The sequence below is a fragment of the Semicossyphus pulcher genome, unplaced genomic scaffold (assembly GCF_022749685.1).
Source record: "Semicossyphus pulcher isolate SPU_LCO1_2020_fin unplaced genomic scaffold, fSemPul1.0.p SCAF_7, whole genome shotgun sequence".
Classification (NCBI taxonomy): domain Eukaryota; kingdom Metazoa; phylum Chordata; class Actinopteri; order Labriformes; family Labridae; genus Semicossyphus; species Semicossyphus pulcher.
The window spans coordinates 15,922,170-15,948,059 of NW_027211748.1; the positions used below are offsets into that span (position 1 = coordinate 15,922,170).

Below are 25,890 nucleotides of genomic sequence, written 5' to 3' on the forward strand. Positions count from 1 at the left end.
AAGGACTGGTCAAACATTTGAACAAAAAATCATTTTCATACTTCGATTTGTTGAATTAAATAAAAATACGTTTTTATTTTAGACAGCAGTGAAGCTCTATTTTGGTACAGGAGTAAGAGTCTATAGCCATGCTAGCAGCTCTTTGAGGTTGCACTTGAAGCAGCAGTTTCAGCTAGATGCTAAAATTAGAATGTTAGCATGTAGATGTTAGCTGTGTCTCATTTCGGGGGCTGCTTCCTTCAAGGGACGCGGTCTACGGGGGATGTGTCATTCGTAGCCAACGTAGACTGCTAAGCCTGAACTGACATGAGGCGGTCTGGTCTAGAGGAGGATTTCCTGTTTGCGTAACCAGCTGTCCCCACCCCTTAACCCTGTTGTCTAGCAACAGGTAGCTAGCGGGCTAACTAGCTATCATAACGAACGTCACGTAACTTAACCTATTATTTTAAATATAATTCGTCTCAAGGCCCCTTTCGTTATTTTTAACATTTGTATTGCCAGCTATTCGATCGAGTCGAAACCAGAAACTTTTCCATGGCTGCTTAAGAGTCCGCCATCTTGTTTGAATTGGCGCGCAGTAAATCCGTGGATCCGTGGCCCGGGATGAGGAGGACACATTTGTCGGTCGCATTTAAAGAAGCCTTCAAAATGAGACAGCCTTCGGTGCGCCGCTATGACACAGTCGGCCTTGAAATATGTCCTTCAAAGAGTACAGCCCCTGAATTGGGACACAGCTATAGAGCACTTGATTTTTACCATATTCACCATCTTCATCAACAACAAATGAGGTAGTTTGATGATGTCATAAAGTAGTGTGAAATCACGGGAGTTGTTATCTTTATTGTTAAACAACAACCATTGTTGATGAAAATCTGACGGGACTCACGTTCAAGGACGAAGTTTAATTCATGTTACGTTTATTCATGTTTTGTCATTTTAGTGAAATAGCAGAAAGTAACGTTAGCTTCTTTATTAAACAGTTGCAGACTCTTCCTCAGGCAACCAAATTAAATGTGACGCTACCTATAATAACACGATGGATTTCTCTGAAACATTTGAGAGGACACTACTCCGCAAAATGTATTACTAGGTCGAGTTGTTTTGAGATATTTTTATAGCGGAAATTACATAAAATACACTTTGAAAAGATTTTCTTTTGATTACATTAACATTTCCTTTTACCACAGTCCAATCAAGAATGATATATGAATGAATAAATAAACATGATGAAATATATATGACAGCCTCAGCATGAAATGCCGTTCATCGACATCCTGCTGAGTAAAGACTGAGACTCTAAGTTCTCCATGCAGGCAGATTGTGTTTATGTCATAGTCAGAAATCACTCTGGGCGCATTTTTTTTTTTTTTTTCATATTCCTCGAAATGTACTGCCCCAGAGGAGTTGAAACTATTTGGCAGAGAAGAGATTTAGGGCAGAAAATATATTTGCCTTTTTATTTTGGTCTCACTTCAGCCCTGGGAATAAATAAGAAAAATCCTCATTTTTTGAATAGAAACATTTTGACACAGCTGACATTCACCTGCTGTGGGAGGAAATGGCTGGAAATGCTTTGTCAAACCTTTCACCACGATATGTGAATTAATTCATTATATCCCAGAGAGCAGTCACAGATTTACAGTATATAGAATCCGGAAAATATTGAACTGTTAATGGAAAAAAGGGAGAGCTGAACCCAGCTCTTCTGGACTGTGGATAAGCAGGTTTTTAAGCATTGATATGGATTTATGAGGCCAGGATTAAAAAGAAAAATCCTCTTCTGGTTGCATGAGAGGAATCAGATCTGATACTGTCGCTTCTTTAGTTCGTCTGATTGAATTTGTACCAAAGAAGCCCTGAGGTGGGATGAAGTGTTTGAAGTCCATTCTCAATAAATGCAACAGCAGGAAATATGTCATGCTCCAATCCGGCTTTTGCAGGACATATTGGAATTCACAGAGCATGTCAGGAACACTGTAAAAGCTGAAGCACTTGATTCATAAATGGTACTAAGTCTTCTTTTCCTTAGAGATATTTGGGTAGATTTACTGCAGAAATTATGCTCGACTCAGAAAAGCAATTGTGTGTTTAAGCAGATTATAGGAGTTTAAATACTGGCTGCCATTTTGAGTAGAGAACATTCTTTTGAGGGTTGTCCTCATGTGCAAAGTTACCACTCTACAACCATGCTAGCAGCTTTATAACTGTCACTGTAGGCAAGCGAATATGCCTATAGTGACTATACAACATGCTGGTGTTCAGTTAGTAAAACATTAACCATGTTCATTACTTTAATTTAGCCTGCTAGCATGTAGCAGGCACAATGTTTGCCATGTTCATTATTTTAGTTTAGCCTATTAGCATGTAGCAGGCACAATGCTTACCATGTTCATTATTTTAGTTTAGCCTATTAGCATGTAGCAGGCACAATGCTTACCATGTTCATTATTTTAATTTAGCCTATTAGCATGTAGCAGGCACAATGCTTACCATGTTCATTGTTTTAGTTTAGCCAATTAGCATGTAGCAGGCACAATGCGTACCATGTTCATTCTTTTAATTTAGCCTATTAGCATGTAGCAGGCACAATGTTTACCATGTTCATTATTTTTAATTTAGCATGCTAGCATGTAGCAGGCACAATGTTTACCATGTTCATTATTTTTAATTTAGCATGTTAGCATGTTAACAACTAAAGTTTACCATGATCATTATTGTAATTTAGCCTGTTAGCATGTTAGGAGGTATAAAGTTAACCATGATCATTATTTGAATGTAGCCTGCTAGCATGTTAGCAGATACAGCACTTACAATGATCATTATTTGAATTTAGCCTGCTAGCATGTTAACAGAAAACATTTATCGTCTTCATTTTTCTTTAGACTTAACATGTTTGCATAGGTTTAAAGTACCATGTTCATTATTTTAATCTGTTTTTATGTTAGTGGAGACAAATATTTTGCCATGTTCATATTTTAATTTAGCCAATTAGCATGCTAACATCAGCTTATCAGAACTAAACACAGGGGGTTTATGGGTATGTTATCAGTTTTCTGCAGGTTTAGGTTGATGGTAGACCAAAGGTACAAATGTAATGTTTTATTTACATTATGATAATGCTAACTGAAAGTCAGGGGATCCTCACACTTATTACAATTAATTCTGGAGGGAGATATGAATGTCTGAAACAAATGTAATGGCAGACCATTCAATTGTTGTAGAAAGAATTTACTCAAAACTACAAATTTGATCCTCATGGACTAGAGCAGGGGTGTCAAACTCATATTAGGTAGTGGGCTGGATTTGTTCCGATGAGACCTCAAAGGGGCCGGACTATTTTTTGCCAACATCATGCTGTCTTAACACATAGATATATCGGCTACTACAGTTTTATTATTTGAAATCATTCAATAAGAGCCACCAGATACTTTTAACAATCAGTGAGCATTTCATGTTGTTGCAAAACAACAAATAATGTAATAAAGCAACATGCGATCCTTGCAACATATTAACAAAGATTCATTTCAAATGTGAATGTCTTTGTCATTCACCAATGATACATTTGAAAGAATAGGTTAATAATAATAGCACATAATAATACTGTACAACAGGGAAGTGTAACAATAAGTGGCATAGTAAACTTTTTCCTATTTACACTACTCTAAACAACAATACATTTAGTGTTTGAATCTCACTGTGATTCATTAATTATTAATTTAAAATATTGCTGGTTAAGGCTACAAAACAGCCACCTGTTGTCCAGAAAGTCCGACCTGATATCGGGCTTAAACCAGCTGCCCTGGGATCAGGGCCTGTGGAATCCAGTGTGTAGTGACGAGAGAGAGAGAGGGAGAGATTTTGCCAATCAAGTTTGTGGCCGGCAGTATATGTGAAACTGAAACTGAGGAAAAGGAACACTCACATTTTCACTTGCTGGTCGGCACCTGACACTTTTTCACTTCCACCAGCCTGTCGACATCAGGAACTAGTTTCTGAGCGGTGGCGATTTTCATTATGTCCCTCAGATGTCCGTGCGCCAGCCGACTGCGCAGTTCGGACTTCATCCCTCACGTTAATACCTGCTCGCATACATATGTTGTCCCAAACATACAGACTACCTTTGATGCAAATGCTGTCCGTTATAAAGTAATGTCAAACGATCAGATGTAGATTCGTACTTTAACGGTGCGCTACACTGCAGTTTGATCAGCTCCATTCGGAGTTCCTCTCTCACATGCGTAATCCCTCTCCAGCTGAGTGAAGACAGTTAATCGACTTTTAAACTCGGCTATGAGCCCCAACAGTGTGTTCCTGTACTTGTCCATACTTTCGTAATCCACAGGTACAGATTTTAGACAGGAGAAGTGGGCTGGCTTGTGCTGGGACAGCTGCAGCTTCATTTGGAAAGCACGAGCGCTGTCGGAGTATGAGTTTGTTGCGGCCCTGCATGTTAACATTCATCACATTCAAATGTTCTGTAATGTCCACTGAAAAAGCAAGACCTGTAACCCTGTCTGGCTTATCTTACTCTGCCACTTGCTTTCCTCTGCATTGAGCGATCTCTGTGCGTAATTGAAAGAAGCGTCTGAGCACCGCTCCTCGGCTCAACCAGCGGACCTCAGTGTGAGGGCAGCTCATGCCTAATATCGTGATCAGATACACGATCATCAAATTCTCTATATATACATCTAGAAAAATCTCTCTTTAAAAATATAAATAGGCCTATATATATATATATATCATGGGCCTGATAAGACCTCCTGGCGGGTCGCATCTGGCCCGCGGGCTGTATCTTTGACACCCCTGGACTAGAGGAAAAGTCAGAGAATCACCACCTAAGTAACTAGGATTCATGAATTGTGTGAATCTCTGTACAAAATTTTAAGGCAATCCACGAAATAGTTGTTGAGATATTTGTGTCAGAGACTACAGTTATAGATGGAGTGACAGGCCAACATTGCTATCCATAGAAAACAAAATACAGCAACATTTCCAAAAGCAGAAAAGCGTTTCAGGACTCAGAGCAGATTAAGCTTCCCTCGAACTTAACCGTCTGGGGCCAAGAGGAACTACAGGAATTTGCCGATGTCTGTTGTTTCTGTGTGAGTGTGTATGACATTTTTAGTCCAGCAGACAGATCGAATCAGCTGATGAGAGTGTGATGACACAGAACTGACAGACAGGATGAAGTCCACGAGAACTAAATATGAAAGAAGCCGACCAGAAGAAACTATACAAAGAGAAAATTATACGTTTTTTCTAGTGGCTAACCTGCTTCACTACCGCTGAGTGGCTGCTATGAATGGGGTAGAGCTGCTGAGAGGGAAACACACAGACACATCCTGAATCACCAAAAGGTCAACGGAATAACAATTGATCCTTCTCCTTTCATTGAAGGAGATGAACTTTGGCCTGCAATCACATTTCCTGTCACGTGTGTATGTAGCTTTGGGCAAGTGACTTTAAGCATAAACAAAGCCTGAAGGCAAAAAGATGCCTGATTATTTTTTGACAACTGATTTGTCTACCTGAACAAATCGTGAGGGCTTCAGAGGCCTCGGTAAAAATCAGTTTGATTCTTATGAAACATCAGGATATCCAAATGATGAAAAGTTGGATCTTTACCGTCTCAAAAGCCTTTGTGATATACAGGCTTATGAATCATAAACATGCACATTCATGCAGTTGTTTGTCGTGTTCTGATTGTCTCATGAAATATTTATATACACACATTGAAAAGTGTATGGGAAGTGTTCAAGCTGCACACATACCCAAGAAGTTTTACAGTGGATATTCTTTTTTACTTTTTTTTATCTCTTACAGTGTTAATCTTGAAGCTTAAGTTGGACAAAATAACCCAACGACTTTGTGCTATAAGTAGCTGATTTCAGCCAGCATGATGTACATAACTAAGCATTGGGTGCTGAGGACTCAGATACTTCTCTGAGGAATTCATGTAGACCAATACAGAGTGAAAGCATGAGTCATCATTGGATCTTATTAGTCGAGCGATGCAATCAGCTTTCAAATAAGACCTTTGAAGGTTGCAGCCCCTGGATCGGGACACAGCTTGGTTCCTAGTTGAATGGTCTGATATACAAGTTGAAATTATCACTTAAAGTAATAATCTCGATTTTAATTTAAATAAATTTCTGTCAAGTCATCTATCTATCACCTAATGAGATAACACAATGGTGATTGAGCCAATGGCTCACTGATGAAAGCCTTTACATTTGCAGTATACAGTATTATTACAGACTGGGTGTCTGGTGTGACTTTCAAGGAAAAACTCACAAGCGGCGCCCAGTTAGTGCTGGTTTTCCATCAGCCAGCAGTGGTTGGTCTGCCAGAGAGGGTAGGCGGAGCTAAGCGGCTGCTTTTCTGGTCTCTGCAAGTTTTGCGAGTAAACAGTAATCTACTATGGCTGAACAAACAAAGAAAAGATGGATGACTACAGATACAACTTCAACAATAAGTGAAAATCCAGAGAAAAAGAAACAAACTCGACGCTCAGATGAAGGCAAACAGTCTAAAAAGGAAAGCGACCGACAGCGAGGAAAATCAAGAGTTACAACCGGAGCCAACTGTGGACGTTAAACATGCAACACTGTCTGGATATCTGGGAAGTGTGCTCCTGCAATTACCATTTATCGCCATAGGTGGTGCCAAAGAGAACAAAACTGAGATCTTCGAGATTACAACTTAAAGATGGATTGGAAAATGGCCTTTAAACCCTCTTAGATCAAATGTTGTACATGTCTTATATCACCAGTTGCCTAAAAATTACAAAACAATTTCTTCATATTGTCAAAATAAAAATCCAATTATCTTTTCTTCCTGTTAAACAAAACTTATGCAAGCTTAAACCAACCAATGTCAACGAATAATATCAGGAGATCTACCCATCAATCAACAGCACAGAGCTAAGATAGATTCATTAGTTACGTAGGTTTTAACACCATAATACTTTTGTTCAATAAATTCCTCCAGTTATGTCCCACCTGCTAGTTCTGTTTAACTTGGAAAAACATCATGATACAGAATCTATACTCACCTTTAAATGCAGCGAAAGCAACTTTTACATCTTTAGATGCTGTTAGATTAAACAATATGAACTGTTACAAACAATATGCTACTGTTTGTAAATATTAATAGGGACGCTGACTCTTCTGCCGAGTGCTATTAAGAAATCGCAGAAGAAGATGGTGCAGCGAGATGACGTCATTGAAAGATTAACGTGATAGAAAATTATCAATTATGTTAATATTATGTTTTAATTTGAGGAAGGTTATAATGTTCTCTTCATTATAAGCTTCAGTCTTTTAATTGCACTTTGTCACATCTTGCTTTAATGGTAGACTAAATGGACTGCACTTATATAGCTCTCACTAAAAGCACATTTACACTTCATGTCATATACCCTTTTTGCACACACTGATGGCAGAGGCTGCTATGCAAAGCGCCAGTCTGTCAAAGTGTTTTTTGAAATACCTGCAACGTAGGTATTTTATAAAAGCAAACTGAAGTTGCACACAAAGATAGGTGACCGGAAACACACTCATGAAATAAACCTCTGCTTGTGCTTGCAGGATGTAAAACAGAGTGGGACGGGATCGGATGCTGGCTGAGAGCTGAGGTTGGACGTGTGGTCAACGTGTCCTGTTCTGAAGTCTTCCAGCATTTCTCCAGCAATCAAGGTTGGTTTCCATTCTACAGTACTTATGAACCCAACAGACATAGAAAACAAATCCTCTGTTCAAGTCCTTTAAAGGAACAGAATAAAATACATACGTCCTGTTTTCTGCTGGTGCAATGTGTCTCCACAGCAAAGTATCTGCTCTGGATAATCTGCAACACTTTGCAGGCTGGAGTGACTCTGATGAAGAAGCACAGTGATGAAATATTCATGCATGTTTGTTGGCAAGGATATATATGCTCTGGGAAGTTGCTGGCAGAGGAAGTTACGTGAAATGTTGTGTGCAGGGTCCACCCATCCCAGTGAGACATCCTCTTGGGCTGTTGTTGGATTTGTACTTCAAGCAAGATGTTGAAAGATGTCAAGCATGTCAAAAGAGACACTCTCTGATGTTGTACGATGATAGTCATGAAAGTAACAGTGTTGTCAGGTTAGGGAGGTTTAATTTTAGGAGTTTGAAACTGTTTTGAAACAATGAAGTGTTATGTATTAAATAATCTTGAATCAATTATTCATCCTTTGCATCTGTATATGTGTTTATAGGACAGTTAGTTCATTTTTAATATCTTGGATCCTTTTGTCTTCCAGTTAAGAGGCAGATTGTAAATAAGAAATGTGCGACTGTTAGTCCCTGTTGTCTTTACAGAATTGTCATTATGATCATCGTAATCATCATTATGAAGTAAGGTCAGGCTCATTAAGGTTCCTTCCTCCGAACCTTGATGGAAATTGTGGCTCATTATGATCTGAATTGCAGATCTCTGTCAGACCAGAGTCTTTGCAGTTACCAGCATTACTTCCTGTTTGCTCAGCTCAGAGGGAATAGAGAATATGCATTTCTGTGTGTCTTTATTTGTCTGCTACCTGACGTCTACACATTCAGATGCTCCAATCCCCCAAACACGGCAGCGCAGGGAGTGATTCAGCTAAAAACTTTCTCTTCATACCTGCTGTTTGCAAATGGACCATTTACGAGAACCAATCGTCAGTGGACTTGAACACGAAAAAACATCAAATGTTTTCTGACTGGATGAACTAATGGAGAGAAATGGTCCAAGAGAGGAAATGTCAGTGCAGCGATCCAAATGTAGAGGAATGAAGACTTCATAACTATTTAGCTGCAATAGGTATTTTGGAATAAAAAACTGATAAATAAAAGAAATCAGTATTTTCCATCACTTACTTTAGGAAAAGTTCAAATGCCAAACAGTCAACGTTCTCTTTAACAAGAAAAAGTCTGGCAGAGAGGATCTAACCTAAGAGAAAAAATAGAAGTAAGTAATTGAGCTTTTACTTTTATTAAAATATGTGTATTATGGTGGTTTAGAGGTAGAAAGTGTATGAAATGAAAATTGTGGTCAGTCTGGTCTCCAGTTGCACATCAGTAATTCATATTTGTACAGCACTTAAAACTCCTGTGAGGAACTTTTGGTTTGTGTTGATTCTGGCGCCCCCTGTGGACGAAGCTGTAGCTCTTTTCTCTTTGCTGATTTTGTCCTGTACATGCTGAAGTGGTGGTTTTTAACAAAAAGTCTCATCCTGCTTTCTTTAACAGTCACATGTATCACTCACTTTAAATTTTTGCCCCGGAAAATGTAAACAAAGGCAGCGTGCAGTTTATCGCTTTGTCTGACGCCTACGCCCCCCCCCCCCGCCAGCAGTTTCAGGCATTAAAAATAACTATATAGAAATAATCAATCTTGTCGCTTACGGTCTGGTTTGCTTTTAGAGTAATCAGAATTAATTTCAGTTTGATTCATAACCATTGAAAAACCTGACAGGAGCTTTAAGTATACGTATAAATCATCTCTACCAATGGTAACTTGCATTTTGCACATTCAGCAGAATTTCCGAACACTACTGTTTTAACTATACATGCTCCAATAAGTTTAAACTTAAGTTTAAACCATAGACTGTGTAAATCATGGATATAGCCACCTTGATGTCACCAGTTTCTTTGTTGACAGCCGTTTTCGAGGCCTCTGCATTTTGGTTCATTATGTCTGTATTTTGGAGCCAAAATATACCAGAGTGGAACTGGGGGTTGGCAAACACCATGTTATCAGAGCTAAACAGTCTGTGCCTACTTAACCATGTGTTTCCCACATAGTGAGATTGTATTTGTGGTGGTAGCTGACTGGAGTTGTTAATTTATTAGACTACAGAAACTAAGAGAGCTTGTGGAATGTAGTGGACTCACTGCTCCCTTGCCCACATCTCCATTGAGAGAGTGGCAGGTGAATGACACGAACAAGTAAAAGAGTCTTTTCATCACTTTAAGCAACAATTTTTCTCTGGGAGGAAAAGCCAACAATCCTGACTCCCATGCAATGACCACCTGTAATATAATTAAAGTTACACCAAAACCATTTTATTAATCAGACTGTTAACATGCTGTAAAGTTGGGTATGCTAATATGGGGCCTAATGTGGACTGACTCACTTTCGGAGCCAGCCTCAAGTGGCCACTCGAGGTACTACAGTTTTTGACACTTCAGCATTTGCATAGGCAAACTGAAGCCACAGAGAAGATTAAGAACAAAGTAAAGATTACCACATTTGTTTCAGTTTCTGAATAGGTAAACTTGTTGCAAAGGTTGTATGATTTAAAAGCAATATGCACTTCTCCTTGTCTTTCACATCAGGACACGTTTACAGGAACTGCACAGATGATGGCTGGTCAGAAATGTATCCCCACTACGAGGAGGCCTGTGCTTTCAGTGACGACAACGAGCCTGAGACAGAGGTAAACATGTTGTTGTAATCAAGCCAATCAGTTCAGCTCATTCATATTTATGTTTCTTCTTCTCCGCCTCTCCACAATCACTGCTTGCTTTTCATTGAAGTATTTTCTCAGTGGGAGCCTCAGTGGCAGGACAGTGTCAGAAGGAAGAATCCATGGTGGAGAAAAAAGTGTCTATGATTGTCTTGTTTGGATAACTTATTTTACCACCTCAAGTCTGCCTGCTCTTTTCTCCATTTGGTTTGCGACTTTGATTTGAAATCAGTCCATTTTGGTGTTTTTATTTAACACGTTAGCTTGCGCCAGATGCGTTAGCTTGTGCCAGATGCGTTAGCTAGCGTGAGACTACATGAGTAACTAGTGTCGCCAGTTTGAAGACACTTTTCCACCCCTATAATTCAGTAGCAATACATAGAGATTTTTGTAAGAGGCCAAATGTAACTGAAAAGGTTGCATGCTTAAAGTGCTGTGATCAGTATGAAAGTCCACTCACTATAGTAGGGCTTCAAAACATGGCCAAAAATAGCAAAACTACACTGACCTTTTAAGTGAAAACGAATCAGGTTTCGACAGTCCCATGTTTATAGGCAGCACTGCAATCGTGTGTATAAATAGTGCAGGGCTACACAGTCATGAAGTTATTAGCTGCCATATGAGCCACCAATTAACCCCTGGTTCATATTGTAATGTATAATACTTATAGAGGGGGGCTCTTTAATTGGTTTGATACTATACTGTAAAAAGTCGATGAAGGTTTTTTCAGACATTTTAATGTTTCAGGAAAACTGTGCTGAACTTTGTCCAACTTCAACTTCCTGCTTCTGACTTTAAGATTGACATCTTACTTAAACAGCTGTTTTCTATTTATATATTTGACAGCATCACGATTTCCTTACACTCTCTGTTTCTCTCTCTCCAGACGAGTTACCTCTCTACGTTCAGACAGGTGTACACTGTGGGCTATGCCACCTCGCTCATCTCGCTCATCACAGCCATCGTGGTGTTCACAGCCTTCAGGTGAGACCAGAGCAGCACATACTGTCCTAGATAGACATAAACAGAGGGCAAAAACGGCAAGGATAATCGCCCTGCTAACATTTAATTGGTTAATTTCCTACACTGGAGGGTTTAGAGACATGAATATAAATAAGCACAGACAAAAATACCAAGACAGTTTGATCAACAAAGTACCAGTAAAGCGGAGGGTTTTGAGTCCTCTTATACATGCAAATTAATGCAATCATTTGTCTTCTTCTGATTGTGTTGTGGAATATTAATATACCTATGAAGCATATCGGAAAAGTGTGGATTGCCCCTTTCGGCTGGGGAGAGAGGGACTGCCTCAAGCGAAGGAGTTCAAGTATATCGGGGTCTTGTTCATGAGTGAGGGTAAAATGGATCAGGAGATCCAGACAGACGGGTTGGTGCAGCGTCAGCAGTACTGCGGGCGTTGTACCAGACTGTCGTGGTGAAGAAGGCGCTGACCCGTAAGGCAAAGCTCTCAAATTAACAGACGATCTGCGTTCCAACCCTCAACTATGGCCATGAGTTTTGGGTAGTAATCGAAAGAATAAGATTGCAGATGCGAGCGGCCCAAATTAATTTCCTCCGCAGGGTGGCTGGGCTCAGCCTTAAGCCCACTGGTCAGAAAACCCGCTAACACCCAGCTTTTTTGCTTAGTGGGAAAGGTTACAATCGGCATTCAGACCCGGATCAAATGACTCTGCAGTAGATCCGGGTAATTATCGCCTCGGCTCCAATCGGCATTGATGGGAACACAAAACCCGTGTCGACACGCTAATCTCTACCCCCTTTCCGGCACGATGCTATGCCTGACCTAACCACCGTAACATCTTCACTGTTTACTAACCCTGTTTCGGGCGCATTTGTGACGTCAGACAGTGACGCAGCAGAAAAGAGACTGAAAGCAAATAGTCCACTGGCAATGGGAAAAGAGATAATCGACATCATCTGTCTGAAAAACCCGTGTCAGTGCGCTAATTTCGGTGGGAAAACGGTATTAGAGATAGGGTGAAGAGCTCATTCATCTGGAGCTCGTTGGAGGGATCATATGTCCCACTTAGCTTTGGCACGCGAAGCTGGAAGATGCTAGAGAGAGGGACATCTGGGCTAACTTCACTGGTGTCGCATGTTTGAAAAGTACAGATTGAAAACGGTGTCTCTTTCTGTTTTTTAACCGCTGCCCCTCAAAAAGCGTCAGAGTCTGCCACTGACAAGTAGAAACATGTTGCTGGCAGGCACAAAGTCATATAAAATGTTGGAGGATGACAATTATCTACACAATTCTTTGTGACTAACAAGCTAGCTAGCTTAAAATGTTGACGCTAAAAACGATGAGTGAGAAGAGGCCAATTAGTTTAACTATCAGTTTTACCTTCAACATAACGCAGCTTTAAAAGGCTGATTTAAGGGATAAGAGTACTATTTGAATATATTTTAGACAAATGGCTAAAAGGCACAAAGTCATGTAAAATGTTGAACAAATATTAACACAGTTCTTATTAACAAGCAAGCTACTAGCTAGCTTACAATGTTGACACGCTAAGAACGATGAGTGAGAAAAGGCCAATGGGTCTTCAACAGCTTTAAGGATAAGAGTACTTTTTCAATATAGTTTTGAAAATGTTCAATGCTTCTTCTAGAAAGTTCCGCTGCACCAGAAACTACATCCACATCAACCTGTTCTCCTCCTTCGTCCTGAGGGCGAGCGCTGTGTTCATCAAAGACACGGTGCTGTTTGCTGATGAGACTCTGGACCACTGCTCTGTTTCTACGGTGAGGATTAGTCAGTGATGTTCCCATCATAGAGCGGATTACCTCGTCTGTGTGATTGAGTTAACAACGGAAACAGACAGAGAAGATGAGTCAAGGAAGGGAAGACAAACACTGTAAATCCATTCATTAGTCAACACAATAGATGGAGTCGTTTGAGAACAATAGCTAAGTTTAATCACCTTAAACACAACAGGTATCTTTTTTAAGTAAATCTTTTTTTGAGTGTTGGTTACATTTTGACATGACATAACGATAGAACTATGACAACCTGTGTGTGAGCTCAGTGTTAAACAACACCTCCAGCATTAGTAACTATGTTTTGTTGTGTCCTCTCTAGGCAGCGTGCAAGTCTGCCGTGGCTTTCTTCCAGTTCAGCATCCTGGCCAATTACTTCTGGCTGCTGGTGGAGGGCATGTATCTGCAGACGCTGCTTGCCCTGACCTTCGTCTCTCAGAGGAAATACTTCTGGTGGTACATCCTGATTGGATGGGGTGAGTTGGAATAAAGAGGTCAACGAGGACAGCAAGCCCATGGCAGACATGCACATGATATTAATAATAAGCACACACAAGAAAAACATTGGATACAATTGTCCCAGAAGCTTAGACTACAACCTCCAACTGAAATAAATTTAGTTTGAGGGTCTTTCAAGCATGTGCTAACTAACAATAAAGACAATAAATCTTTTAATAATCTTTGCGACTCACTTGGCTGCTACTGATAAAAAGATGAATAAAAGGAGGAAGAGCAGGAGATGAGAAGTAGTCTGCATAAAAATATGGACGACATGACAGCTCCCTAAAAGTGAAGCCAAAACATTTGGAGCGCCCCCTGCTGACTGGCTGCAGTATAGGTCATTACGCCCGCCTCCTCCATGTAAACAGATGGGACATGAGTCAAACTATAAAATACATTTTCAAATAAATGTTTCTCAAACATGGTTTCTGTTATTATAGTTGGTTATAATCATGCTGAGTGTTCATTTTTCTGACAAGTGTATTTTTAATTAGTTATTTGACGCTGTAAAAAGGATGATTGACAGCTCTGTTGACAAATACAGCTCCTGCAGTCGATCTGTTCCGGATTAGCAGAGTAGAGGAGGAACGGCGAGAGGAGACGTAACTAAAACAATCACTACAGTCATTGAAGTTTACATACCTGTGAACGTTAAACTCAGACCAACACAAGAAGCTGCTCTGCTGTTAAATACGCCGATATGAAGGAACGTTGCTGTGTTTTTTGGTAAGTTAAGTGTGTTTTTTGGTTAGTGGAAGTGGCTATGACAGCTCAACCTGCTGATCTCGACTGCACAACTCTGGCTCCAGATGAAGTCACTATCACGGGGGCTATTTTGGCTTCAATTTCGGAGATGCATCTTTATATAGAGTCATTGGTTGCTTCCTGGTCGCTGTTTCACATGCACAACTCTCAGCAGAGACAGTAAGGATGCAAGATGGCTCACCCCTCAGCAAACTCAGCTCCAAAAAACAATGTTGTGGCTGCGCACAGCATGAAAAACATGCGTGATGACTTTACAAACCGTTAAATTCTTTGGCAATCTTTCTTCATATTTTGTGAAGGAGATTCAATAAGCTCAAGGATGAAGTTGTGACAATTTCATCTTGCATCTTTTTGCATCACCCTGCGTCTAAACAGATATTTCCGAAGCCTTTGTATGCAAACCATTCTCAAATTCGGTTAGCGCTCTGTGATCTGTACACACAGTAAGAGAATGGAAAGAGGCTTTTTTGAGATTTACAGTCTAAAAAGCTTACATCCGAGGAGAATGAATGAATTGTTACTTTGAGTATCTGGTGGTGTAGTTTAGTTTTAACACACTTATCCATACATATAGCAAAACCATGTGACCCTATACTGTGGAGTACAACAGTCCTTTGTGAAGCATCAGAGAGGTAGTGATTCATATGGTAATATTGAGCCTTTTTGTTTGTGATGTTTGATTACAGTTCACTAGAAATAATATAATGCTTCCCAGTAGGCCACCTCTTACTGCACAGTGTAATCACCTTGAGATGGAAATCTATTTTTACACATTAATTCAATCTCCGAAACCTGAACACATTCTGTTTACAAGTGGTTGCAGCTGTACTTTCTGTTTCCTCCGCTCTTTGTTTTGCTTCCTTGAGTTGAACTCTTGATGGATGTTTTGAAGTGCTTTCCCTTTTTGAAATAATGTGTTACTCAGTCAACTAATTTACATAGTCTGATTCTGTTTCCTACCTTTTTTGTTTCCTGCTGTTTAAGCCTGCACTTCTAATGAAACTGTGATTGGTGCGGCACCTGTTATAATGTTCCGGAGACGGGAGCTGGATTGTTATTGCTCTTTTGCAACGACTCTAAAAATGGCTTTGATGCTCCATCAGGGTGAACTTATATTCTTATACGCAGTGTGTATGTTTATGTGCATCATTGGAACACATGTCACTTTACCATACAGTTTTTCATTAGTCCTCTATAGCTGCCATGGATGTTTCTAGACCATGAAGCTCCAGTTAGAACATAATTATTGTAGCTTTGTCACGATAATGCTTTCAGATGACAGAGTGCTGCAGGGTTGATGTATGTTTGTTGGCTAAACTGGAAGTTATCACTGTCCTGGTTTCCTCAACAAAAATGATTTAAAAATAAATTGAATTCTGGATTATTGACGACAATAAACTCATAGGTATTGGCACATATAAGTTTGACTATGACTTCAGTGTCACATCTACTAAGTTTCTTCCTTTTTTTGTGTTTGGTGTGATTAACATTAATGTTGTACTTGTTTGGCACCGCCTGTCTAAGGTCCCGATCAGACAGAACACGTTTTAGTAGCTGGGAGCGGCTTTTTGTTGGTTGTTTTCAATGAGAGGGAAGCTGTTTGCTATGCTGAGCGCCTCACGTTTTTCCGCTCTGTGTGCCTCACGTTTTTGGGAAAAGCGCCTGACATCATTGCCGTTTTTTCTCATTGTCCAATCCAATGAATGGAGAGGCGGGCCTTCTGTGGTCATCATCCAGGCTTGGGTACTCGTCGTGATCTTTCCTCTTTCTGAGGGTCTCATGTACCCACACAGATCTCTGTTTCCCTGTGTTTAATGTATATGAGACCAGCCTCTCACCCTCCATCAAAGCCAGAGCAAGTGCCCTCCGCCTGTCCATTTTTTAATGCAGATTTAATGCAGGTAAAACTAATCTATTGAAGTATTTTAGCTAGCCAAAATAAATGGGAACAGGTCTGTCAGTTTGCAAAATAACGGTCAGGTTAATGACAGCTAAGGATAAGGAAAAGGCAGTGCAGTGCGCCTCACGTTTTACAGCCTGCAAAACGCGCTCTGTCTGATCGACACCTACATAAAAGCTACACAATTCATAAGTGGTAGATGTACATTTTTTAAACTTATGTTATCCACAGATCTTTTCAGGCAGCAAACCAAAAACAACCTAAAAAACACACTAACTTATACACAAGGGAACTGAAAGTTTAAATTGTACATACAGTAAATTTGACTGCCATTAAGTTAATAGAAAATAATAATACAAATGAGTCATAAACTGTAACAACAAAAACCTGATTTAAACATAAACGTATGCACTTGTATCTTAAGAATACTGTGTGTGCGCCTGTGGTGTTCACTCAGTATCCAGAGTGGCTCTGAAGTGTCTCATCATCCTATTTATGTGTTGAGGTATCTTATCCTCTCACCTGCCTCCTGCTTTTATCCTGACTCTGTTTCTTCTTCGAGCGCAGAGTAACAAGAGGGAAACAGTTGATTTTGCTTCAGGACATTTTCATTAAAACATGCAGTAAACATGTGAGCTGGGCCTCAAGTGACACTCAATGCATTAATAATGAATCTCTGCTTTTATTTTGAAGGGGTCCCTTCAACAGTTCTTATACTTTGGGTGTTAACCAGATTCTTCTATGATGACAGCGGGTACGATACATACAGCTTGTATAATCTCATAATATCACTGCCATGAAACCATTGTTCAGAGTAATAATAGTTATAACTGTGTTTTTACAGTTGCTGGGACGACACAGAAAATGTTGGTATTTGGTGGATTATTAAAGGACCGATAACCGCCTCGCTACTGGTGAGTTGAGATCAATGAACATCCTCTACTTACTGACTGTAAGCTAAACCCTGCTTCTCTGAGTTTATTAGTTAGTCAGCACTTAAAGAAAGCACAATTAAGGATATTTAGGGCCGGTTTCACAGACAAGGCTTAAGCCTAGTCCCAGACTAAAATGCCTGTTTGAGCTGTCTTAACTAAAAGCGACTTGCACAGACCTATTCTAAAATAGTCATAGACTTAGCCTGTTCTGGATTAAACTAAGCTGATTGCAAGAGGGAAGGTTAGAGCTACTCTAGGCCTAAATTGAAGCTTAAATTAATCCTTCAAAGAGGCAGGTTTAACTTCTGCTTAGTCCTGTTTGTGAAGAAGCATGGACTATTTGGAATATCCAAATAAAGACCAACATGCACTACAGAGGCCAGCCAGACGAGTACTTGTGGATAAGTGTAATCGGAGTGCTGCACAACTACCTGAAGCAGCGCTGCTGTCCTGATCCTCCAATGGAAAATCAGGATCTAGCAGTTGTGCCCATGGCTCAGGCCAGATATGACAAACAAGGACTTGCATACAGAGATGCTTTTACATTGAAACACAACCAGATGAGACGCATTTAAATATGTAATGTAACTATTATTATTGCTTTTTTAATTTATTTTTTAAATTTAAATAGTGTGCACGGAAAATTAAATGAGAAAATCGAAGCCGTCTTAAGATATTGTTTGCGGTGATTAAAATGTTCCATTAGAAGCAATAAACTCATTTGGTCCTTAGTATGAAAGAAGAATAAAGATTGACGCAGACAGTGGAATATATTGACCAAAAACACTGACCAATTTACTTTCGGTCATCATGTGGTGTACAATTCACCAGTATTAATTCGCTTTCTTCCAATCTCTGCATTCTCTATTTGTTTACACCAGCTTAAGGTTCTTCCACAGAGTCTATAAAGGCAGATATCATTCTAAAGTGTATGTCACAAAAATAGAAATATGAGAAAAGTAAAACACTGAAAACAATAAAGATATTTCACAAGAAGTTAAATTTAAATTTTTGAATTTACTGCAAATTGCAGCCCAACCACTCTTCTCTTGCTCAGTGAAAGCAGTCTGGCTTTTACTTTCAGTTACTGGATTGTTTGACACAGTTTTGTTTTAGTTTTTCTAGACTTTTTTCAGACTCACTAAAGTATTTTGAACAAATTCTCTTTGCCTCTGCCGTTGTTTTATCTCCAGGTTCACACCAGTCACTGTGTTTTTCAATTCCATTCCGGGTTTTTATGAGCACCATTTGACCAACAGCATGTGCTCATACTTAACCTAATGAGGCTTAACCCTGGTGTTCTCTTTTAGGCTTACTTACCTTACTCCAGGACTCCATAGTCACCGACTAACTAAGCTAAACTTAGGCCACGTCCATGTAAGCCACTTAAATTTCCTGGTTTAACTAGTACACATTAAGGCCTACTCCTGGCTTAATTAAAGCCTTGTCTGTGAAACCGGCCCATAGTATACATACAGTATATATGTTTACATATATTTTTTTAAATGATTGTTTTGGCTTTTGCCTTCATTCGATAGGACAGCTGAAGAGAGACAGGAAGTGTGGGGAGGAGAGAGCGGGGGATGACATGTACAGAGAGTCGAGCCTGTGATCAGTGCGTCAGGGACTGTAGCCTCCGTATATGGGGCGCCTGCTCTACCAGCTGAGCTAAACCAGCGCCCCATTTAAAGTTGAATATATCTACAGATCCCAGGAAGACTGATATTGTGGTTATCTTAAATTACTAATTTCAACCACTGAGAATACAGTTTTGACTAAGGGACATGCTATGACATGGACATGTGCTTTTGCAGTCAGAGCCCCCAGGCTGTGGCATTCTCCGCCAATTACAATTAGACAACTGGCCACAACTTTACCTTATTTTAAATCCTCTTTTAAAACGTTCTTTTACAGGAAGGCTGTCTTCTACCACATGTCTTTTTTCTGTGTTATTTTTATTTGCTTTCCTTTTATCTTTCTGTCGAGCACTTTGTTACCTTGTTCAGAAAAGTGCTGTATAAATAAAGTTTATTATAAGTTTATCATTATGAATATCTAAAATGTACTTAAAGACAGGAGTGTGGTTCTATGAATGCCTAATTAATTTGTCAAGCTAAGATCGGACAGTCCCTTCTGGGGAGCTGTTTAGCGAACAAGTCATTGTTAATACCTAAACTCTGAATTTTAATCAAATGAATTTATTTAACTTTGCTTTGTTATTTTGAGATTGTTTTATTTATTATTAGTTTTTATATGTTTATGCAGGCGTATGCCTATGTATAATTACATGTACAGTATATGTGTATATATGTAAGCGTGCATGTATATGCATTAGGGGTGGGACAAAATATTGATACGGCAATATATTGCCATCCTGACTCGCCAAATATCGATATTTTAATTAACAAATATTTGATTTTGACTCACTGCGTCACTGCTTCATGACCCCTCGCGATGGCCCAAATGAGGGTGAGGTGAACAGAAATTAATTGGCAGAAGAAGAAGTTGACAGCAGGAAAAAAGAAGAAGAAGAAGACAGACACAATTAATGTCGGGCAGCGGTGAAAATAAGTGAAAAGATGTGCCAGCCACCTTCAAATTTGCTTCCCAATTTGTTTTTTTTTTCAGAAAATATGAAGATTGTTTCATCTCAGTTTGTGTCAAATTCTGTGAAACTGACTTAAATTGCAGTGAATAAATACATGAATCCTGCACTCTATTCTATGTCTTCCAGGTCAACATCGTCATCTTCATCAACGTGATCCGGATTCTGGTTCAAAAGCTCAAATCTTCAGCGATGACGGGGAACAATGACACGGGACATTTTATGTGAGTCACAACTTTGTAACACAACTGAACCATCACATGAAAGTTTGTTAAAAAAGGAAAACATTTACAAGCTTTTAAATGGCTACACATCGAGCTTAGCTTTGGTTGAACAATTACTGGCCGTTCAGGGAGCTCTCAGAAAATCTGAGCATTTAAAAGGAAAGTCATGAATATATGAATGTTTTATCTCAGTGATCAATTCTAAAAGCTTCGACACGATACGAAGGTTAGAAGATTCAGAAATAGAAGGAGCTGAATCTCACAAGTTAATCAGCAGAGCAACAAGTGAGAAGTGTCGGGCTGTAAAAGCTGCCGGGGACACCTGAATGAGATTGGATGTTACTCCCCAGCAGGTTGCCAAACAGCTGATGAAAGGATGATTGATTGTGAAGGATGAAGGAAGCAGCTGATGCAGGCGCGACATCAGAGCTGGAAAAAAAGTGCTTCATAGGTGACAAAGATTTTAGTGCACCTCCAGTTCTCTCTCTGTTATAAACAAATTAAGTAATGATGTTGTATTAATGCTGGAGCTGTTAGGAAATAATGCAGGATGAATAACAGTAATAATAACAGTTTACATATTTAAGAGTTAAATGATCTTGTGGCATAATGCCAAACACAAGATACATGTTGAATATGGCTCGAGCTCAAGTCTTTTTTGTTCTCTTTTAAAAAACAATGATAATCTTTTTTACTCTTTTACTCTAGTCTTTAAAATTGATGCTTTTAAACGGATTTTTTACAAAGTGAAAGTTGAATCCCTGATAAAAATGGTCCTTGTAGGAGACAGATAAAAAATGTAATATTGAAAGAAAAGCGAAGGGAAGACTGCACATAAGTACCTTGGACGCTATCTTTAATTGATTTATTTGTTTAAGTTAGAATCCGTCTTTATTTGATGCTTGCCTACGAGCCAGCGCCCTGTCAGAATAGATGTGAGGACTGAAAACATGTTTGATTCAAGGAAAAAAATGTGTTTAAAGATAACTTTTGTTGTAAATGCCAGAAAGTTGGGAATTAGTCTGACCCTTTGACCCTTTAAAAGAGGACACCACCTGACTACAACATCAATGCAAAGAAAGACACTGGATGCATTCTGATAGCTGATATTGTAGCACTGACGATGATGTAGCCTCTGGGGACAACGGTGAACATGCCGGGCGTGTAGCCGGCGGTTACCGATAAACGACTCCCAGTCAAGACTTCCTTTTCCGCGTGCAGGAATTTTTCTTGTGATTGACTTTAATTAACGGGTCTTAAGTTTGCTGAAATTTCAACATCATGATGCAGATTTGTAAAAAGTAAAAATAAAGCTTTGTCAGGTCTGTCCTTAAGAGGAGAAGAAAACTTTTAAAATGCTCGTTTGTTGAATCATTTCTGATGCATTCGAGGAAGTCGGGAAATCTGAACGCTGAACAGCTTTCGTGACACTGCGTCAAGGGAATTTAAGTTGAATTTTAGATCTAGAACAGAGCATGCAGATGTCTGTTTATAGAGATTAATAAGAAGCTAAATCATCCTCAAAAAGCCACCGATGGGAGCCGGGACTGTCTTTCCTGCATACGCCGCAGTCCTGAGCCTTTCCGCTCATCTCCACTCTCTCTTTCCCTGTTTCCAACACTATCCACTGTCCTCTCTAAGAAAAGAAATATGGACAGTAAGACTACACACTACAAAATAGCCTTTCTTCATACAGTACATTTGGAGACAGAGTCCCTTTTTTAAACTATGAAGCAATTATTGAGAGTCGAGGTTAAACGGCTGAGCGATAAATTAATATGTCAGAGATGGATGGCAGCTTCTCTAATGAGTTTACTTTGAGGAGGGAAAGGAGAATTAATTGATGAAATCCCTTGATAAAATGCTTAAATCGTCCGTTCAGTTTAAGAGAGAAAAAGCTGCGCCCATGAATCTCCTCCACCAGAATCAATCCTTCCTGCTTTCGACATTTGGTGGCTGCAGATTGGAGCTCAGCTGAATTAATATAGAATGAGAGCAGCACATAAAAATAGCACCGGGATACCAGAAATAGACTTTCCTCCATCGCCGTGTGACACGATTGTTCCACCAGTTCAATGGATGTTGATCTTTGGAAGGCTTCATCTCTCCGTCTCACAAACTTCAATCTGATTCAGACGGTTCTGTGATGTTAACACAAAAGCACCAATCCCAGCTGTGACAAAGACAAATCCTATTATAGGCTTGGAAATAATCTGGACTTTTTTCTTTTCGCTGCAGAGGCAGTGGTGTTATTTGTGATCCGAGCGAGTATTTGGGTTGTTTAGAATATTTATGTGACTTTTGTCATTTCCTACAAAGAACTACAGCTCGACTGAGATACTTTGAAACTGGTTTTATAATCGGACAATGTGCAGAAGTCGATTACACTTGGATTCATTGATCTTTCAAGGTGTTGCCTCCATGGATCGGACTTGTTTGTCCAGCACATCCCACAGATGCTCGATTGGATTGAGATCTGGGGAATTTGAAAGCCAAGTCAACACCTTGAGCTTGAACCATTGTTGCAGTGTGGCAGGGCGCATTATCCTGCTGAAGGGGGCCACTGCCATAAGGAAATACCATTTCCATGAAGGGGTGTGCTTGGTCTGCAACAATGTTTAGGTAGGTTTAGGTTCTTCCATTGATCCACGGTCCAGTTCTGATGTTCACATGTCTGCTGTAGACGCTGTCTGCGGTGGACAGGGTCACCTGTCAGAGGTCATAATGTTATGGCTGATCCATCTTTAGAAAATACAACATTAAAAACTTCTAATCAGGGTTATTTGATGTTTTTTGTGGGATGTATATGTTTGAGATGTTTTCCAAACTATGGCTATGACTGTGATGTAATGTCAACGCACTTAAATAACATGCTTACACAATATCTTGACATCTCTGATCTAAATCAGTCGTAGCTTGGAGCACAGTGCGTCAGAGTTTTGTTTTTTGACATTTTAATCTGATCCACTGATTGGCCGGATGACGAAGTCATTTTAAAGGTCAGTTTGAGAGGTTTGATATCTGTTCATCCAGTCTAACTGATTAAACTTGATGGAAATGTGTCATTTTCTGGCATTTAAAACTAAAACACTGATTACACTGAAACTGATAAGGTGAATATTTCAAACTGTGACATGCTGATTTTTGTTGTTCTAGAGATAAGATACAGCTTACTTTTACGAAACGCTAATAAGCAACAATCACAGAGTAAAAAACATGTTATTGTTTACTCTGAGTGTAAAACTTAAAAAACTAAATATGCTTCATCAGGACTGCGAATGTGGATTGATCAAGTTTAACTGATACTGACAGGGCGAACAAAATCTACGACTGACGTCACATTTTGAGTGAAAGTTGGTGAACTGGATTATGTGACATAACCTTTTCCAAATTCAAAACACAAAAAAAGCAGTGATGAAACCAAAAACAATGACATTTCTTGTGTGAAACAGACCTAACTGTTCTAATTTTGGCAGAAAGTTATGTCTTCATGTTTCAAGGGCCTCAAACTCAAATTAGACCAAAATTGCATCTACAAATAACTTCTTCTTGTTCTTCTTTTAATTCCTCTGTTATTTGTTTCCCTCAGGAGGCTGGCGAAATCCACCCTGTTCCTCATCCCTCTGTTTGGGATGCACTACACTGTATTTGCCTTCCTGCCTGAGAACACTGGAGTGGCAGCGAGACTCTACATCGAGCTGGGGCTGGGATCCTTTCAGGTATTAAACAATAGAGGGGAGCAGAGCAGAACAGTCTGACTTTTATATTTGACATACTCAAACAAAGTTGCCAAAGATGAACTGCTTAAAGTCGAGGGGAAATGAAAAATGTCATTTTAATCCTTTAAGATCACATCCCCGGTAATTTTGTGCATCTATTTGACAATATAGACCAAAAAAAATACAGAAAATCCATTTCTTCGTATTCTTATATCAATATTCGATCATTTTTTCTTCCTGTAAAAAAAAAAATCCTGTGTGCTTACGTAGGCTAGAACCAAACAATTTCAACCAATCAATCTGCAACATTTAGCCGCAGAGCACCAAGAACGTTCGGTCAGTTAGCTAGCTGCTGCGCTGTGGAGAACGTCTGTCGACGCTCACTTCTCAACGATCAAATCAAATCCCTCTAATGATATGTCCCGCGTGCATGTTATGTTTCACTCGGAAATAAGTCACGATACGGAAGCTAGATACTCTCGAAATGCCGTTTCAGCTCGACTTTAAACTGACACTGAAAACGCTAAATGGATTTCAGCCATTATGTTGTTATTAACACCTGTGTTTTTCCTACAGTGATGCTGTGTGTCTAAATATGTTATAAACAAGGCCTATTCCAGTTCTTCTTATTTTGTCACAAATAATCTTTAAAGCTTTATCATTAATTTAGGATATTGCACTTTGTACTGAAAGTCAAGATAAATGAAGTGATGGCGTAATACACATTTTTTGGGGGAGGTGTGATCAAATACAAAGTTAATTCAAAGATGTAAATAAACACCAAATACACGTGTAAAATTAATATACATGCACTGTATCTTGGGTGGAAAAAAAAGACTTGACTCGTGACTTGACTTGCCCAAGAAAAAATGACTCGAGACTTGCTTGGGACTTGAGTAAAGATGACTTGGTCACAACACTGTACCTATGCTTTTTGAATAATAGACTGAATATTAGAAGAGGAAGTGGCCTCGTGGTTACAGAATTGCAGCCAATGCAGAAGTGCCAATCTTTGTAATGGCCAGCAGGAGGCGACTGCACTGGTTGTAAAAAAAAAAAAGAAAAAGAAAAGATGATTGACATGTGATTGAAAAGTCATGACCACAGCGCCCGTCTTCCAGGATACGTTTTGTAACAATACCTATTATTCATGTCGTCCAAATATGTCACATGGTGACAGATGAAATGCCAAACTTGAGGCTTTAAAATAGTGGGTGACATCAAAGTGGCTTCATCCATTTCCTTTATACAGTGTATGCCTTAAAGAGAGTGTTGTGATTTTAAAACAGCATGTCTGTGTGTGTTGCAGGGTTTCGTGGTGGCACTGCTTTACTGTTTCATGAATGGAGAGGTGGGTCAAAACTAATTAATGCTCATTGAATAAGGTCAAAAACTTAAAGCTTTAACATCTTTACTTTTCTATGTTTAACAACATGCATAGCTGTGTTGTCTGCTGAATTATCTTCTGCTGCCACTGGGGGCAGCAAACTCAAACATGGTTTACAGATAGTGGCTTTGATAGACTTATTCTGCCTCCAGTACAGCTCTTCCTCTGTAAGATTTCTACAGGAAACCTTTGTCTGGTAGTCATTACACATGTCTTCGTCTGCAGGTCCAAACAGAGCTGCGCAGATGGCTGTGGAAGTGTCACAATCAAAACCATCTCGCCCCGGCCAAGCGAAGCATCACTCAGATTACAATCCGAGCCCGTGGGGGGCTCAGGCGGCCTCCTTCCAGCGGCAACATCTCTACAGTATGACTTCAGGAGGTGTCCCTGAGAGATCCATGTGAGAGCAAAATATTAGAGGCAATCCTCAAAACTCGACCTACTGATGACATTAATTAAACATCTGTGAGAAGACCGTACTGAGCACTGGTGAGTGGTTGAGGACATGATGTGTCAGGATGCATTATATTAGTCAGCAGCAGCTACCAGCTCACAGTGTGGCCCATCTTATTTAATAGCTGCATCCAGAAAACAGTAAAAAGTAA

The 25,890-nt window shown here is 39.6% G+C and overlaps 1 protein-coding gene across 1 annotated transcript in view; it reads left to right on the top strand.

Annotated features, from left to right (window-relative positions):
- The window catches only part of LOC138611965 (pituitary adenylate cyclase-activating polypeptide type I receptor-like), a 39,450-nt gene extending 13,764 nt beyond the window's left edge, over positions 1 to 25,686 (top strand). The window contains exons 3-13 of the mRNA XM_069685244.1: positions 7,590 to 7,697; positions 10,341 to 10,441; positions 11,358 to 11,455; positions 13,102 to 13,234; positions 13,572 to 13,725; positions 17,109 to 17,169; positions 17,260 to 17,329; positions 20,085 to 20,179; positions 23,769 to 23,898; positions 25,208 to 25,249; positions 25,511 to 25,686. Coding sequence (XP_069541345.1) covers positions 7,590 to 7,697; positions 10,341 to 10,441; positions 11,358 to 11,455; positions 13,102 to 13,234; positions 13,572 to 13,725; positions 17,109 to 17,169; positions 17,260 to 17,329; positions 20,085 to 20,179; positions 23,769 to 23,898; positions 25,208 to 25,249; positions 25,511 to 25,657 — 1,139 coding nt within the window. The 3' untranslated portion in view covers positions 25,658 to 25,686. The remainder of the gene's footprint in view (positions 1 to 7,589; positions 7,698 to 10,340; positions 10,442 to 11,357; positions 11,456 to 13,101; positions 13,235 to 13,571; positions 13,726 to 17,108; positions 17,170 to 17,259; positions 17,330 to 20,084; positions 20,180 to 23,768; positions 23,899 to 25,207; positions 25,250 to 25,510) is intronic.
- The last annotated feature ends 204 nt before the right edge of the window (positions 25,687 to 25,890 follow it).